At 56.4% G+C, this 17,885-nt stretch overlaps 1 protein-coding gene across 1 annotated transcript in view; it reads left to right on the top strand.

Annotated features, from left to right (window-relative positions):
• COL13A1 (collagen type XIII alpha 1 chain) overlaps nt 1-17,885 on the top strand; it is a 146,721-nt gene that overhangs the window by 116,908 nt on the left and 11,928 nt on the right. Inside the window, exons 24-34 of the mRNA XM_036026860.1 lie at nt 215-259; nt 638-706; nt 1,825-1,848; nt 3,367-3,429; nt 3,961-4,005; nt 4,380-4,532; nt 8,951-8,992; nt 9,940-9,966; nt 10,882-10,962; nt 17,035-17,088; nt 17,641-17,694. Of these exons, the coding sequence (XP_035882753.1) occupies nt 215-259; nt 638-706; nt 1,825-1,848; nt 3,367-3,429; nt 3,961-4,005; nt 4,380-4,532; nt 8,951-8,992; nt 9,940-9,966; nt 10,882-10,962; nt 17,035-17,088; nt 17,641-17,694 (657 nt within the window). The remainder of the gene's footprint in view (nt 1-214; nt 260-637; nt 707-1,824; nt 1,849-3,366; nt 3,430-3,960; nt 4,006-4,379; nt 4,533-8,950; nt 8,993-9,939; nt 9,967-10,881; nt 10,963-17,034; nt 17,089-17,640; nt 17,695-17,885) is intronic.

The following is a 17,885-nucleotide window of genomic DNA, read 5'->3' as shown; positions in this document are numbered from 1 at the left end:
GCGGGGAGCTGGAGGGAGAGAGCAGATGGGCAGGTGCCCCCTGACGGAGCGGAGCCTGCCCGTAGTGAACGAGGGGGGGCCTCTGCATCCTCGTGGCCTGAGCTCAAGGAGCCTCCAGCCCCTCCGTGGCCACTAACGCATGGCCCACCTGGGGACATCGGGTTCTCTCATGCCAGCTGTGCCCCCATTTCACTCCAATTTTGTCATGTAATAGGGGGACCCTGGAGCACCTGGAGAACAGGGACCAGCTGGCCCCCAGGTAGGTGCGCCTCTCGCCCAGAGGCACAGCTCAACGTCTCACCTCCCTGGGGTCACAGAGGGAAGTGGCTTGTCTCTGGGGTGTTGAGGGGGAGAGAGGGCAAGAGCAGGGGCCTCCTAGCCCCTGACAGGAGGTCTGGCATCGCAGCCATGAGTGGACTTGGCCTTCTCCAGGTTGGTCTAGTTCAGCGTTCTCCCGGAGTCCAGCTCCTGAGCACCCTCTGAGAGTGTTTGGAGTCCCCCAGTAGGTGCCCCCTGTAGCTGCTCTGGATCCTCCTGTGTGTAGCCGGACACAGCCAGTGTCAACTGCATTCCAGTTTGATAGGCAGCAGGTCCCTGCAGGCTCAGGCCCTGGGTTGAGACCTCGTTTGTCTTGTAGGGCTCCAAGGGGGAACCGGGGAAAGGAGAGATGGTGGATTGCAATGCCAGTATCAACGAGGCCCTCCAGGTGAGTGCGGGCTGGCCCGAGTGCTCACAGGCCCCCGGGCTCCGCATCGAGGACTAGAGAAGGGAGCGCTGCAAGCCCTGGAGTAACGCCCCTGAGCCCAGGCCACGGCTCGGGGCTTCCCGGACAGTCGCTCCCCTGTTTTCTCCCCTTTGGCCTCCCACTGTGCAGCCTCCAGGCAAACGGCCCCCTTGCTTGGCATTCAGGTAGCCTGCCTGTCCATCTGGGCCCCTCTGGCCCATGACCCTGGCCCGAGGAACTGAGAACGGTCACTGAGCACCCTGCAGGGTGTCGGCCCATCCGAGGCTTGGGGGCCTCGTTTCTTCTGTGGACACGCTCCCCACTCTCATGTTGGCATCTGTCTTCCCGGAACGCATCTCCCCTTTGCATCAATTTTACCGTATTTCAAGTTCATATGGTACCCACCCTTGGACGCATTTTCCCAGCCTTGGCTCTGTTGATGTTCGGGCTGGTCATCTTTGCCGTGGGGCTGTGGAGGGACGTCCAGAGGTATGCCTGGCCCCCCCCACCAGATGCCAGAGGCACCCCCCTCCAGTTGTGACAATCAGAATGCGTCTCCAGACATTGCCAGATATCTGCTGGAGGCAAAACTGACCCAGGCTGAAAACTTTCTCACTGTGTGGATCCATTTACGAGGTGTACAATCCTTGTTTAATGCCAACAATCACCCATTTAATTATTTTTTGAGTGATTCCATATTTTACTATGCTGCATCCGTTGGTTTAAAGGGCGGTGCATCAGAACCTTGAACTCTAGGTACTGGGCAATGGGAGCAGCACGGGAGGGCCCCAGGCAGCGACTAGAAAGAATAAGGAACGTTGCTTCCTCCCTCTTCGGCAAAGTGAAAGAAAGGTCGCAGGCCATGTAAGGGCTCCTGTGAGTCCATTGTAGGGCCACCTTGGAGCAGCATTCCGTGAGATGTGGGGCACTCCCCGCCCAGGGATTATACGCCTCTGGGAGAGGTGGGGGTGCTGTGGGGCCGGGAGGCACGGAGCCCAGTCCCTGGAGGGCCCAGCCCCCATGCTCCAACTGGGCCGAGGGGGCCCAACAGATGGCTCTTGACTCGCTCCTCACCTGATTGCACGGTGTTGGTTTTTTAGGAGATCCAGACGCTGACCTTGATCGTAAGTCTCCCTCTTCACTCACTTTGGCTGGGCAGCAGGCTGGGGCCAGGGGAGGGCAGCCTGGAAGCGAGGACTGGAGGGCTTGCCTCAAGCAGGCAGCCACTGGGGATTCTGGGTTAGGGCTGATGTGGCAGCGCTGGGGCAGGGGATCTGGGTCTGCGCAGGGGGGTCTCAGAGCCGCGCCCACTGTGGTCAGGGCCCTCCACCAGAGTGGCTCTTCGCTGATTCAGCGGTGCACACTAGTCACAGGGTAGATGCTGAGCTCTCCTCACAGCTCTGTCAAGGACACAGGGGGACAGAGGAGGGAGTTTTTATGTTTCTCCCTTTTTTCAACCTTCAGCTGATAAAGTGCCTAATCCTAAAAAATCACTAGCGACCCTTTGCATTTAAGTCCATTTCATTGCCTACAACTGGAAAACCAGGGAATTCCAAGCCCGGGTTTTGCGCACGTGCCTCAGGGCCAGCCTTCCATGGAGGCTTGTGCTTAACGCGCTACCACCAGGCGGAGAGGAGAGGGGAGATTGCCAGGTCCTCGAGCTGCTGGCGTTTTGTTCCACTGAGTGTTTTCAGCGGCCACACGCCACAGAACACACCTAGGGATGATGCAAACCCAGGATCAAGCACCGATCATAGGATGCCCCAATCCGGAAACTGGTGTTAATTAACCCCATGATTCCGGAATCCATTGGCTTAATTTGGAAACATTAAAATACACCATTTAAAGTAGCTTTTGGAAGCAAAATTTTCCTGGAAACACTTTTTTTTTCTTTTAAAATCAGCCTCGAGGTATAATGTACATGCAATTAAATGTACCCGTGTTAGACGTAGAGTTGGCTGAGTTTTGACAAATGTATCTGTAAACGGGCCCACCACCCCGGTCACTCGAGAGAGTGCCCTCTTGGGCCTGAGGATCCGTCCCCCACCCACCCCCAGCCCTGAGCCACCACTGATCTGCTTCCTGTCGCCGTGGATTAGACAGGCCTTCCCTAGCATTTCCCACAGGTAGAATCACACGGGACACAGTGTCCGCATCTGGCTTCTTCGCTCCGCACAGTGTGTCTGGGTTCCGCCCGTGGAGGGGCAGGTGCCGCCCTTGCTGCTCTTCCACTGCTGAGCAGCACTCCATTCATTGTACAGATGTGTCAGACCTCCACCTGTTGGTGGACAATTGGGTTGTTCCCTGGGGACAGTTTGCAGTCACTGCCAGGAAGGTCAGATTTGTCTGTCTTCCTAGATCCCAGGAGACCCCACGGTGCCCGAGAGGCAAGAGCGGGGAGAGGCCGTTGGGTGTGGCTCTGGGGTCCCCACCAGCCCCTGTAACCCAGACACACTCAGTGCTTATCTGCTTCATGCCGACGGGTCCCCATGTTATTTCCTTTGCAAAGAAAGAGTTCCCCCCACTGATGAAATTTTCGAAAATGACTGATCTCTATAAACCAGCCCCTGTACATACCCCTCTGGAGACAGGCCACTCCTCAATCAGTAAGTCCTTCCTTGAGTCTTTCTTTCCTTCCCTAGGGGCCCCCTGGTCCTCCTGGACAAATCGGCCCTCCCGGAGCTCCGGGGACTCCAGGCCAGAAGGTAACACTTGTCTTGACAACTGGGATGCAGACCCTGCAGCAGGAAGACATGTGTCTGTCTGTGTGCACAGCCCCCACATCCACCCCTCATCCCGTGACTCTCGTCTTCCCAGAGCTACCGCCTCACTTTAGCGTCTAATTCAGTGCACGAGGCACCACCCCCATCTTGCTGTCTTAGCTCCTCCCGCCCTCGGCTCTGCCACTCTTCCCTGGCTGCCTGTCCTGGGCACCTATAGCCCACAAGCCCTTCTGATGTGGCGATTCTGCCCCACCAGACCCTGCCCCAGCCACACCCCCAGTGGCGACCCCAAACCACCAACAGGTTACGTGGCCCTTGAGCCCAACTCCAATCTCACCGCCCCCCACAATCCCTTTTATACTCTGCCCCCAACCCCTGTGATTTTTCTCATATCACAAGTCCTCAGTGCAAGTCCCTGCCTCCCAAGGACTCAAGGCACATGGGACGTGCTGCGTGAATGACAGGTGTCATTCTTCTCTGCTCTGGAGTAACCTCTAGTTATTCTGGCTGCAGGGGGAGATTGGACTGCCAGGCCCTCCAGGACACGATGGAGAAAAGGTAAGGACAGACACTCCCAGACAAACCTCGGAAGATGGTCCTTGCCCTGGGGGGTGATGGGGCAGAGGCTCTAGAAGAAGCCCGAGTGTGGGCCTTGTGGGGGAGGGAGAAGAGGACAGGAGGGAGGCCCCTGCGGCAGAAGCCCCGCCGAGCCCCACACTGCTGGCCTCGGAGAAGCCAGGAGACCCACGCTGGGCTGGGCTGGGGCTGGCGCCTGAGGCCCCCTTGGCTCCCCCCCAGGAGCTGGACAGGCTCTCTGCCCAGTCCAGCCGAACGCCGAGGAGCCAAGGCCTCCAGGCCACCCACTCTTTCGTGTTCCCTCTCCTGTTTCCTCCACTCGTGTGTCTAATGAGCATTGTTGATCTTTTCTAAAGGGACCTCGAGGCAAACCAGGAGACGTGGGCCCTCCCGGTCCCCAAGGCCCCCCAGGAAAGCCAGGGCCTGCAGGAATAAAGGGAGATGATGGACACCCGGGGAGCCCAGGAGAGAAGGGGGAGAAAGGGGAGACGGGGCAGACCGGCCCACCGGTGAGTGCCAGGACCGGGTGGCCCCGACCTCGCCCATCTGCATGCGCCACCCCCAGCATGACTCTGGCCCCGCGGCCCCGGGCTGCCGCCCCGGAGCCAGGGGTTGGGGTAGGGGCTTCGCCTGGTTTCCCCTTAAGCCACTTACTTTATAAAGGCCTGTGTCCCACCTCAAGAGACCTAGGTCCTGTTCTGTCATCTCCTGTGTGTGTCCTCATGGAAGTCACTGAAGCTGGCAGAGCCTCAGTTCCCTTGTCTCTCGAACGGGGATCATAATGCTTTCCCGGGATGCCATGCTAGGCTGTTGGGAAAGACATAGAGTCACAGGTGTAAAACCGCCTCTTGGGAGAGCATGCAGAAGCCCTCTACCCAGCAGAGCTTGCTTGTACAAAAAAAGGGTCTTAGCCCGCTCCAGTGAGGCCACTGCCTTGACTTGGGAGCCTTCTCAGAGCATCGGCGGTTTTCATCTGTGAACGGTCACCATCCTAGACACCTGCCCTTGGAGGAAGGGAGCCGTGTGTGCATGCCACTTCTGGTCACAGATGCTCAGCATGGCGACCTTGCGCTTGACTAACAGAGATCTTTGTCGGTCCTTAGGGTCTAGATGGCCCAACTGGGGAGAAAGGAGAACCAGGTGGCCAAGGGAGACCCGGAGCGACAGGATTGCCTGGCCCCATCGGGCTCCCGGGATTTACAGTAAGGCGAGAGGGCTGGGTGTGCAGGCCGTCCACAGGCAGTGGCAGGCAGGGGTGCCCTCTTCATGAGCAGACACCATCTGAGGGGCAGTTGAGTGTGGACAAGGGTCCCAGCTCCCTCGGCGCACAGCATGGTGGCCTCCAACTTCAGGCGCCAACATAGTTAAAAGGTGTTTGGAGCTTAGACTCAGAATTCTCCTCTTATGAGTGAGGAGAACCTCAGAGGTCAACGAGTCCCACCTGTGACTGGTTGTGACTGGTTGTGGCTGCCTGGCTCAGCTAGGACAGGAGGTAGCTCACCGCCTCCTGGCCTGTCCCCTTCCTCATGGGGCAGTCCCAAGCTGGAGGGAGTGCTCCTGGGTGTGGTGTGCCTGCTCCCTCGTCAACATCCCCCCTCTGCCCGCCCCCACCCACCTCTGGAGCCTTACTCATTTCTGTAGCTGCCTGAGAAACCACCACAAGTTTAGCAGCTTCAAACAACACACACTGAGGCTATCGCAGCTTCTGTGGGTCAGGAGTCCAGGCACATCTCTGCTGGGCCCCTGCCAGGGCCACACAAGGCTATAGCCAGGGTGTCGGCCAGCCGCATTCTCCTCCAGAGCTGGGCCCCTCTTCCAAGTTCGCCGCTGTTGGCGCAATTCAGTTCCTTCCTATGGCGGGCCTGAGCCCTCAGCTCCAACAGGCTGCCTGCAGTTCTGGGCCACACAGCCTTCCCCAGAGCAGGCAGTTCACACTGTAGCAGCTTGCTTCTCCAAGGCCAAGGCCAACAGGAGTCTCTCCTTGTTTGCTAGCAAGACAGAGTTCTGTGTGTATGTGTGTGTGTGTGTGTGTGTGTGTGTGTGACATATTTGTAACAATTTTAACATGTGTTTGTATACTGTTGTATAAGTACGTTATAATTTGTAACATAATCTTGTCACAGAATCACAGGGTGACATTCCATCAACTTCGCCATATGCCATATCCTGTTGGTCCGCCCTAGTGCCTGCGTCCTGTGGGACCCATACAGAACAACAGCCTGTCCTCCCACATGCTGGAAACCCAGATTCTCACAGGCAGTGATCACAGGCCCCCCGCCCCACCTTTGTCCCTCAGGCTGACCACCCCTGTAGCCTCGGAGGTGTTCCTTGCCAACACCCAGGCCTGGCGTCTTGCCGGTCTGGTTTGTCACAGATTTGAGGGTGTGTCTGCCCCAGGCCCCCTGCGTGCTGGCATCCACGCCGTGGTGTTTTGTGCCCACAGGGAGAGAAAGGAGAGCCTGGGGAAAAGGGTGATCCAGGAGTAGAGGTAGGTGGCGCCTGCTCTGCCTTCCGTGTCACGGGGGTAATGACAGGGACCGCAGCACACCACAGCCTCTCCAGTGTGCACAGAATTTCCGCATCTAGAATGAAACCCACAACTGCCTGATTCAGGGAGTGCGCAAGGACGTTCGCTGAGCACCCCAGTGGGTCGGCCATGGAGCCCTCAGTCTCTGCATGGACTGAGTCCCTCAGGGGCATTTCCCTGCTGGGGCTGAGCCAGGAGATGAGACAGGGAACAGAGCCATCTCTGCGCGGCAGACAGTCCCCGCAGCGGGTGTGAGCGTGGCAGCAGCTCGGGGACTCAGGTGAGCACCCCCAAAAATGGGTCATCTGAGCAGAGCCTTGAAGACTCCGTAGGAGTTTGCCTGGAAGCTCCAGAAGCGGGCTTCCCAGAGAGAGAGGCATTATTCTCTGAGAGGCATGGTGGTGAAGGCAAGAGGAGAGAACCGTGCAGGAAGAGGTAGTCGGCAGAGAAGCCGTGTTCACATACAATGGGCGGGAATTGGCGAACATGCAGGTTCAAGAGAAAGAGTCCAGAAAGCAAGAGGTCAAGGAAACGTGAGGATGAAGGGGTTTGGTGGGAAGGCCTGGGCCACCCAGACGCCACCGCAGAGCTCAGGGAGAGACCACCAAGTCTTCTCGGTCCCCGAAGAAGTCCCCCAGCTCCTGTTGACTTCAATGTCACCAAGTCCTGTCTGCATTTAGGGAAACAGACCTGATTATACAACATGTATGTTACTGATTTGGAGATGGATAGCCTCCTAAGGAAACGCTCCGAAATTCGGGAAGAGCGCTGTACCCAAAAATGTTCCTTCCAGATGTATTTAAAGTAACAATTGGAAACAGCCTACATTTCTAACAAGAAGGAAATGATTGAATAACTTATGGTAATAATACTGGTGGTAACAATAGTCCGCATGTTGAAGAATGTTCCTTGTGCCAAGCGCTGCTCCAGCCCTGGCTAAGTAGTAACTCATTTTCCTTGTACTCAATCAATAGCACATTGACATTAAAAGGAAGCTTATGAGCAACATACAAAAAAAATGGAAAAATGGGTTTCGTGTTAAATGAAAAAGAGCAGAGAATCAAATTATCTACATAACATCATAAGATGCACGTATACTCAAATATCTTTTATGCATCAAAAGAGTGGAAGGAAATAAAGCAGCGGAAGTACAGTGGAAGTATTAGCAGCACTCAGATATTCGTTCCTTTTCCTCCTTTCAATTCTTTTTAATTTATAAAATACTTTAATGGGCCTGTATTACTATAAATTTTTTTGTTTTCATTATCATATAGTAGAAGTCGACTTTTGAGGGAACGTGTATATGCATCTGTGAACTTTAACACGTGGGTAGATTCGTATCAGCACTGCCACCATCAGGGTGCATGAATTATTTATAACAAGAAAAACGAGCAGCCATTTTTTTTTTGAGTTCCCAAAGACGGCATTCCCTGCAAGGAGACTGTGTGTTATGGAGCCAAAAAGTCCACAGGTTCAAGGGATGTTCGGGGTCTCCGTCTGCCCAGTGCAGGGGCTCGCCCTGTGGCGGCTGAGCACAGGGTCCCCACCCAGGTCACACCAAGGGACCCCATCCCGGGGAAGGTGAGAGCAGCCCCAAAGCGGAAGTGGAGTGACTAGTCCAGAGAGGAACAGGCAGGTCCCCTCCCCACCTCTAGGGAGGCTGCTGTGGACACATGAGTGTCCATCTCCATCAGAGACAGAACCCGCGATGCACACCACCCTCCAGAGAGAGGAAGACTGCCCCAGGTTCCCCGTCTTCCCTGTCCGATCCGAATCTCCTACTCCAACCTGCCCTCCAGGGAAATGGGGCCCAGCAGGCTCTGTTACAAACGTGGGGGCAATTGAGGAATATTCTTCAGTGATGTCTCAGCCTCTCCCCACTTCAGATGACCAAACTTTGCTCTTCGAAGCCAAAGGTCTCAAATTCAAATGCCTCCAATGGCGGGGCAGGCAACAAACAAGCACAAAGGTCCGGGTTAAAGACAATAGGGAGTGGCAGGGCCTGGGGCAAACTGAGACCTCAGGACCCTCCTGGAGGGGAAATGCTCATTCCATTCCAGGCCTTTGTTGCCATGCATGAACAATGAACAGGTTTTCTGTACTGTTTTGGTTTTTGTTTTAAGTCTGGGAGGATAGATGTTTCCAGGTCATTTGCCAGCAATAGTTTTATTTGTTTGGTTGGTTGGTCAGTTTTGTTTTTGCAACACTGTAGAGGCTAATGAGTTGCTATTAGTTTGTGACAGGTTCTAAGCCTTCTTTTGGGAGACTGGGCGCTGGGCAGTTCTGTCTGGCGGTGCAGTCCCCAGCCGTGCAGTCCCCAGCCAGCCCCAGGCCAGGTCAGTGGGCAGGACTGCTGAGAGCCTCACAGGGGTGGGCTAACCGTCCCCCTCTGACTTCTAGGTTCCTGGGCCGCCAGGGCCAGAGGGGCCGCCCGGACCTCCGGTAAGCTTGGGGGCTCATCGGTGTTTCCGTTTACTGTGACTGGGTCCCTCATGTCCCCTTCCCATGGGAGTCACTGGGCTCAGCCTCAGCACTAGGTCACTGTCACCTCCTCCTCCCAGGGGGGTGTTTTCTCATCCACACGCCTTTTCCCTCCCACGTTAAACGGGCACCAGTTCGGTGACACTGTGGAGCTTGGGCATCACCTGGCTTCTCAGGAGCAGTTGACTGGCACGCAGGCCTGGGGTACAGTCCCACTGCCCTGCAGGAGTGGCTCTGTCACCAAGCCCTGATCTTTGCCATCAGACATCTGCTCCTCTCCTCCCTTCCTCCCGCTCACCAACCAGCAAGAAGACCAGGATTAAAATAGAAAGCGACCCATTTAAAACCAGTCCCACTGGATGGGCTTTTCTATGGTTATGGATGATAAGACAAGGCCTTTAAAAAGCCCCCTTGGCATTGCACTTAGAGGGCCCCCAAGCACCCTAACCCCACAGGTGCTAGCCCTTGCCCCTGGGGGGTTCATGTTCCTACAGCACCCTGTCACCCGTGGCCACGGGTGAAAGTAGTAGCAGTGATAATGCCAGTAGCCAACATTCATTGTAACTTAAGTCACTGTGTGCCAGACACTGCTCTGAGCCCTTCGCCTACATCCATTTAGTCAACTGCTGCTGCGAGTCCTCTGGGTCTTCCTTTCCGAGACTCTGGGTGGTCCATGGGGGCACTGAGAGATTCTCTTTCAGTCCCTGGCAGGGGAAGTCGGGCTCAGGCCCCACCCCAGGGAGCCCCCAGCACAACCCCCACTTAGCATTCCTCTTCGCCTCCCCTGGGCAGGGCCCCAGGCCAGGCTCTGCGCCCTAAGCCCCTGCACTTTTGTGGTCCAAATTGTGGACAAGAGTTTTTAACCAGAAATGCAATTCTGAGGCACCTTGTTTTCATTCCAAATGCAGGGGCCCCAAGGCATTCCCGGACCAAAGGTAAGAGGAGGTCATGGGCAGGTACGGGTGAGGCGGGGTGGTGGTGGCGGGGGACAGGGGGGAGGACTTCATCAGTGAGGGTGGAAGAAAGGGCAAGTGCTTCAGGCGGGGCAGCCCAGCCGACCCCTTCCTGGGTGGAACCATGTGACACCGGGGTATGTGGGGTACAATCAGGACAGAATGAAGTCCTGTGGCCCTTTGTGCATCCACCACTGACATCGGGCAGGCTTCAGATTTAAGTCTCCCACCCATCAATCGACCCTATGGAATGACAGGTTCGACTCTTGACAAATGATAAAAGCCTTTTCCCATGTAACCTGCCCCAGACCCTCCACTCCCCCAGAGTACAGGTGGGGGAGGAGACGAATAGCAGCATGGTGGGGGACCCCTCCTGGGACCCCAGCCCACTGCACCTGGCCTGGGGCCCTCCCACTCTCCCCCTGAAAGCATTTCAAACAGAGAAGAGGAGCTGGAGCTGCTGGCATGACAACAGCCCTTGCCTCCTGCCCTCAGGGTTTTTCAGGGGACCATTGGGCAGCTTTCTCCCAATGAGTGTGGGAGCCTCGGGGCTCCAGTGGTGATTTCAGGCATCTGCCAGCCAGCCTCTGAAGGGTCCAAGTTTCCCTGCCATGCAAAGCGTCACCCGTGCCAAAGCCATGTGGGTTTGTGTCCCCTCCACCATCTCTTTTGGGGGACCTCCCAGTTTCTACAGGGATACAGGGGACTCTAGCTGGGCAGAGACAGGCTAAGTCAGGGATCCTGGGAGTGCCCAGCCTGCCACCCCCAGCCAGGCACCCCCACCTCCTCCCTCCTCTACTGCCCCACACCCACTCCCACCTCCAGGACCTCAGAATGCAAGAATGACTTGTCTGAGACACGCCCTTCTGTGACCTCCCCCATCTCCATTTCCTTCAGGGAGAAGCAGGCCTGGATGGAGCAAAAGGAGAGAAGGGTGTCCAGGGAGAAAAAGGAGACCGAGGTCCTCTGGGATTGCCCGTAAGTATCTCGGGCCCAGCGAGCCTGCTGACAGGAACCCAGCCAGGTGGCGCTGACCGGCACTGGGCACTCCAGAGCTCGGCGTGGCTTTGCTCTCCCACTTGGGCAAGACCGCAGGCTCTGATTCTCGTACTGAGGCCGCCTCTGGGCCAGGTCCTGGCCTCGGTGCGGGCACATGTGAAGCTGAGTAAGCCAGCATCCCCTACCCCAACCAGTACCCAGCTGGAGAGCCAGAGGTGGCTTGAGGACAGCCTCAGGCCCTATGTGCACCTGATTCAGAGGCAGTGAAGGTTCGCCCCTCCCGGGGCCACGCTTGGAGAGCTTGGTAGTGGTGGGACCGTGGAGTCTGTTCCATCACTCCTCTGTTTTCCCAGAGGGGCCCCAGGAACACCCCGATCTCTGCGCTTAAGCCCTGGCCGCAGGAGAAACACTGGTAAAAATCCAGATTCTCTGGTCCCTGCTGGCTAAAGCAGTAGGGTCCCGGTTCCCTGAGATCTCTGACCTCAGCCTGCCCAGGGCTGGAGGCCCCCGGTCAGGGTAAAGGGCTGCTCTGAAGGCCCTTCCAGATGCGGAGCCTGGGCTGGGCAAACCCTCTAGCCCCGAGCTGCAGTGGGCCGATGGCCTGCTCACTGTGTCCAGGTGAGCACATCCCACCATGCCGGACTCCATCCTCCCTCGAGCTCCAGCAAGGATGGCACCCCTTTTGGTTTGCTTTCCAAGAGCTGGAAGCGGTTTCAGTGATCTATCTAGTAATCTTACTGACGGGCCCAGAGAAGAAAGTGGGTCACTCAAGGCCACATATTCCGTCAGTGGCCAGGCTGGGCCAGAGGATGCGCCTCCACTGAGGCCACAGCCTCGCTAGGGGCTCTTTCCAGTCACTGGGGCTGCCTCTGTCCCAGGCACCGGGCCAGTTCCCACCCCAGGAAGCCGTAAAGAGCAGGGGAACAATGGGAAGCCCAATTACCCCAGCTTGGCAGAGCTTGAAGGTCTGGTTAATATAATCACAGCAACCAAAAAGCAAGAGGAAAGATATAACTACACCCTCATTAGTGCGTCAAAAGTAGGAACATTTAAGGAGCTGGTTCGCTTGGCAGACTATAGAAAACTGATGAGTTTAGCAGGCGTTTTCCCCTGTCTTCAGCTGTGCCTGGGATGATTAAGTACCCCTTACTCAACCAGGAGTCTCTCCTCGTCCGCCATCATGGCCCCAACAACCCTCGTGAACATGGAGAATTCAGTCAAAATGCAAATGGCACAGAGACTGAGCAAGTAACATTAACAAAGAAAATGCCAGGGGAAAGACAAAGTATCCAGTCCACATTTAATGTTCTACTTTCGAAAGAGATAGGTGTACAGAGAAATACTTTTGCTAGCTTAAGAAAACGACAGAGCAAACATATTCACCAATGCATTAACATGGGTTTCGGAGACAACAGGGAGTGGTGGGGACTGCGGCACTCAGAGACCACGTGTCCCTTCTTAGGAGATCAGCCCCTCCTCAGTTCAGCTGACCGTGTTGCCTTAAGAAAGTGAAGGTCCAATACTTTTGGATCTTCTAATTTTTCAAAGGAAGCTGGACATCTGGCATTTTATGTGAAATATCCCTATTTTCCTACAGTAGATCAAAATTACTTACAACACTACCGACCATACAAAGTATGTCAGTGGCCCACCTAGGGCCTGAAAACCTCCAGTTCACATCCTGTGCTCCAGACCTCTCGAGAGAACTCAGTGTTAATATGAATAGGCAGAGTTTATGGATAGTTAGTTCTGTGTTCGGGCCTCGTCTCTCTGTTCTGTTCCATACACCAGCAGCACGTGTTCCCAGGCACACCCACTGCCTCCTTCCTGTCTGCCCCGCAGAAGTGGTTCTCAGCATGGGCTGCACCTTGGAGTCACCTGGAGCTTTTCTCACTTACCATTACCCCGGCCTCGCTGTGGCAGACTCTGGTTGAATTGGGCTGAGGGGGGACCAGGCATTTGTATTCCTTTACATGACACCCAGAATATTCTGCTGCTGCCACTGGGACTGAGAACCACGGCTATCTCCATGAGTCCAGACCGTCTAGAGTTACGGAGGTCCTCACACTGAGAAGCGAGGCCCTGCAGGCTCCTACAGCCAACACCCCTGCTCCAGGGGGAAGCAGCTCCCTGCCCTTCTTTCCTGGGGGCACTCCCTCACCTTAGAATCCTAAGGCCTAGGCTCATTTCCGAGGCTCATTTGGAAGCAGTTTTCAAGAACTCAGGCCTTACCAAGTTCGAGTGTCCTGCTCCTGTCTCTCTGGCTTCTCACATTGGAAGCATTAGATAGTGCTCCCCTGGTTCTCCAAGGTGGGTCTCGGGGGCACTTTACAGCCCGAGGATGGAGAAAAGCCCCTGCTCCCACTGCACATAGCACCAGATAGGGAGTGGATCTTAACAGCTTCCCACCTTCTAGCCAGTTTACTCCAAGGCATACATGGCCTTGACCTCTGTCCCAGTCACCTGCCCCCAAAGCCATTTTGGTGAATGGCTTGAGCTCATGTTGAGATCTGCGAACTGTGAAGGTCTGGAGAAGTGTCAGGCATCATTAACACTATCACTTAAGGGCCAACTCCTCCCACCTGGCTGAAGGAGAAGCATTCACCAGATTTTAAAACTGGGTCCTACAACTCAGTGCCAAGCCTCTCAGGGTGCCCAGCTCGGCCTAGTCTCAACAGGGCACCCTCACCAGGTCCGCACACTCCAAGCAGGCTTGTCTCTCCCCAGGGAGACTGGCCCTGGGAAGGATGCACTAGCTCAGGCTTCAGGCACCACCCCCCCTCAACGAATTCCGTTTCTATATCCCTTTGCCTGCCGTGCTACCTCCCTTCGGGGAGGGGTTTCTGAGAGGGGGTGTAAGGAAAGAGGGGCACAGGGGCACGGAGGATCAGAACTGTCTTCCACACTGGTTGCCACCCTGCCTGCTGGGCAGCCGGCCACACTGCACTGGGCGTCTCCATGTTTTGTTGGTTTCCATGTGAATGCCACTGCCTGTCCTCCCAAGCTCACCTGTCCCGTTTTGTTTGATGACCAGTGTTTATGTCTGTCCAGAGTCGCTGCTTCACTCACCTCTTCCCTCCCTGGTCCCTTTTTCTCCCTCCCATGCCTCCCTTACCCTTCCTTCGGTCAAACTGTTCCCTTTGTCCAGGGAGCTTCAGGTTTGGACGGCAGACCTGGGCCACCGGTGAGTGTCGCTTCCCCCTTACCTTTCGCCCCGCCCCACCCCACCCCCAGCCTATGATCCCTCTTGTCTGTCCCACTCTGGCCTCGCCTTCCCAGTGAGTCATGCCCTACCCACTGCTGACACCAGAAAGGCACCCCGCGTGCTCGCCTCAGACGTGCTTGTTCTGGCCTCTTGACCAAAGATGGCTGGCCTTCGTCTAAATTTCCCTGCTCGTGGTACTCACCCAGGGCCCTGCAGCCCGAATTTCCAGACCACTGGGTGTGCAGTGGGGGTCCCTGTCCAGCAGCACAGACTCTTCCTAATGCATGCGGGGCACCCAGCCCTGGGGGTCTGAGCTGGGACGCACCCCCACCAAACAAACAGTGTCTGTGTGTGCCCATCATGCCGTGGTGTCGTTGTCATCCTGTGAGCTCTGTCCACCTCCTGTCTGCCCAGAGGGCTTCCCAGTCCTGCACAGCCACCAGTCTGGTGTGAACAGGGTGGGGATGGCGTGGAGCGTGAGGGCAGATGCAAAATTTAGGGGCCCACGTGCCGGTCCAGCCCGGTGTCCTGTGGGCACGTCACTGCCACACCTTTCCCTTCCTGTCCACCATGCTCGTCCGTCCCAACACGGGGTTATGCAGAGCTAACTGATGGGCGCTTGGTCCCCTCTTTCTTTGTTTTTCTGGATTCCAGAAAACACACCTCACCTACTCATGACTAGAAACCACCTGGGCTTTCTTTCTTTTTTTTTTTTTACTATTTTTTTTTTTTCCATTTTTAGAGAAGTGGAATTGGGGGAGAAAGAGAGGGAGAGAAACACTGATGTGAGAGAAAAACATTGAGTGGTTGCCTGCCATACGTGCTCCGACTGGGGACCAAACCTGTAGCCCAGGCACGTGCCCCGACAGGGAATTGAACTGGCAGCCTCTCAGTCTGTGGGACAACGCCCAGCCAACTGAGCCACACAGGCCTGGGCTCCTTCTTTTTTTTTTTTTTTTTTTTTTTTGGATAAACAACTGAAGTATCAGAAAAAAGTCCCTCCTCTCCACTTTCCAGTCCTCCTCCCAGAACACCCATGAAGCCCTCAGGGCAGCAGCGCCCCCAGGTGAAGCCTGTCCCGTCCCACGGTGGTGGGCTCACTGGCCACCACAGGCCGGGAGGCCGGACGCAGCTGTAACCAGAGCTGTGTGTGTGCCGGCCCCTTCCTGCCCGCAAAGCTCAGCTCTGCCTTGCAGGACACTTCTGAGGCCACAGGCGCTTGCCCTGCCCAGAAGACAAGGTTCCAATGAGCTGGCTGGAGTGACACTTGGGAGAAGAGAGAACTTGCAGGGTTCACTTGGGGGAGGGACATGCACTCAGGGTAGAAGGAGATGTCATCACCACAGCAGCAGGCCTACAGGGGCCTCTCCCACTACATGTGTAGTGAGCTAAAGTCACAGACTCTCATCAGTGGAGAGCACACCGTTTGGTGAGCATTATTATGGCTTTGCTCCACCACTGTCCCTCCATCTCCATCCTCCTCGCACCTGTGCAGCCAGAGTCAGAGAAACCGAGACTTGATTCGTGTAGGACAGAGGGGAGCAGCGCAGGTTCATGTGTTCTGTCCCCTTGGACCTAGTTTTTCATAAAACTAATACCATAGTCTTAAAGGAAAATTCTTATGGGAAAAGTAATCCCACCCCACCAACACTAACAGTTATTAGGCGTCAAATGCAGCTCAAGGGGCAGACACGTGTTATCACCCCCATTTCCCAGGTGAGAAAACTGACCCCAGAGAGGACCCCAGGAAACGGCTGCGGTATCACCGAGTGAGGGGCCTGCAAGGCAGGGCCTGACACCGGCCAGGGACTGTGGAGTCCTGGCCCGGACCGTTACTCTCATCTGGCCCCTCTCATGTGTGACATGTTCCTGCCACACGTGCCCACAGCTTCCCTTCTGCCCTCGTAGCTGCAGAGGAAGCACCAAGAGTGTCTTTCTGCTCTTTTCCTCCCGTGTACAGTAAATCAGCACTTCCCCACCTGTTCCTGCCCTGCCTTTCACAGCACCCAGAACCCTGCCCAGGCCCAGCCATGCACCCGGTCTGAGCAGGAACACAAGCACTGAGGCAGAGCAATACGAAGCTCTGAAATATAGATTCCATCTAGCTGAGCTGCAATTGGGAACTGGGGGAAGATGTTTAATTACACCATAGCCAGTGAGCAATATGGCCCCGGTACCCTCAGCTGCCCCAACTCCTCCCCCACCCTGAGTGAGGAGGGCTGATGACACACCTCCCTTCCAGGCCAGTGCCAGCAGGCGTCAAGGCAATGCTGATTCACTCTCCAACCCACCCTGTGCCACTGGCCCTGGGAGTGGGGACAGGAGGTCCGGTCTGGCCAGAGGCTGAAGGCCAGGCCTTGGCCGCAGCGGGGCGGGTGGGGTGGGCATTGGCTGAATGACCCTCCCATGCCTGCCTCTGTGTGTGCATCTGCATTGGTCTCTGTGGCATGAAGACCCTCCCGCTGCATGTGGAGCTGTGACGGCAAAGGGGTGCTGGCCCCCACCCCTGGGATGGTGCCAACTCCCTCCCAAGCGCTTCTGGGAGCAAACTAAGCAACCATTTCCCTACCGTTTTCAGCCTTGGCAAGCTTGGTTGTGGAGTGAAAGGGTTTCCTCCTCCAATCTGGCTCTGAGGCAGGGGAGGCCGTCCCTCCCCGAGGCCCCCAAACCCGAACCGCCCAGTCACGGCTGAGGGACGCAGCTCAGCGATGACCGCTCTGACCGCGCCTGGCCTCGCCAACCCTGAAAACTGGCCACTGGACCTTGCTGCTCTCCAGGCTCGGGCGGGGCTCCCAGGGCTCCCCCAGCGTCCGGACCCTCACCTCTGCTTCCTTTCACCTCCCCAGGGCACTCCAGGACCAATCGGAGTTCCAGGCCCCGCGGGACCAAAGGGCGAGAGGGTGAGTGTTCCGGAGGCGGGAGCCTGAGTGACCTGCCTCAGCCTCAGGTCCTCCCCTGCCACCTGCAGCCCACGTCAGCCCCCCCACATCAGCCCCGTCCCTCAGCCTTACCCATCCCTCCTAGGTGGGCCAAGTGCTGTCCCTCAGCCTCAGCCGGTTGCTCTGAGGGGTGACACCTAGAGCTTCAAAGAAGAAATCACAGCCCTTTCTCTCCCTTTTTTCTTTCCCCTGCCTCTGCACTCACGCCTGTTTGCTCCCTCATTCTCCTCTCCTGCTTCTGCCTCTGGCTGGCCAGTGCCCCCAGCACACTCCCCCGTTCCCCCAGAGACCTTTGGGGAGCAGGCTGTGCTGGGGGAGGGGGTGGGGCCTCCAAGCCACCTCCCAGGACAGGGTCCACACCAGTCGCCCCCCCCAACCCTCCACTCAGACCTTGCTTCCTAGAGGGCTGCTGGAGGGAACTGGAGAGGAGTCTCAAGTTGAAAACAGAACATAGTGGAGGGAAGGTTGTTACTATGTCCAGAAGGGCTCACGGGCTTCTTTCTCCCATTGCAGGGCAGCAAAGGCGACCCCGGGGTGACAGGACCAACGGGAGCAGCTGGGCTTCCTGTAAGTTCCATGGGGTCAGCAGTTCTCTTCGCCCACCCCTAACCACCACCAGAAACACTGTCAAAACCGAATACCCAGCCCAGGCCAGTGGCTCAGCCAGTTAGAGCATCGTCCCGATGTGCCATGGTTTTGGGTTCAATCCCCGGCCAGGGCACATACAAGAATCAACCAATGAACGCATAAATAAGTAG

This window comes from Phyllostomus discolor, chromosome 5 (assembly GCF_004126475.2).
Source record: "Phyllostomus discolor isolate MPI-MPIP mPhyDis1 chromosome 5, mPhyDis1.pri.v3, whole genome shotgun sequence".
NCBI lineage: Eukaryota > Metazoa > Chordata > Mammalia > Chiroptera > Phyllostomidae > Phyllostomus > Phyllostomus discolor.
This window is presented reverse-complemented; position numbering and strand designations above follow the sequence as displayed.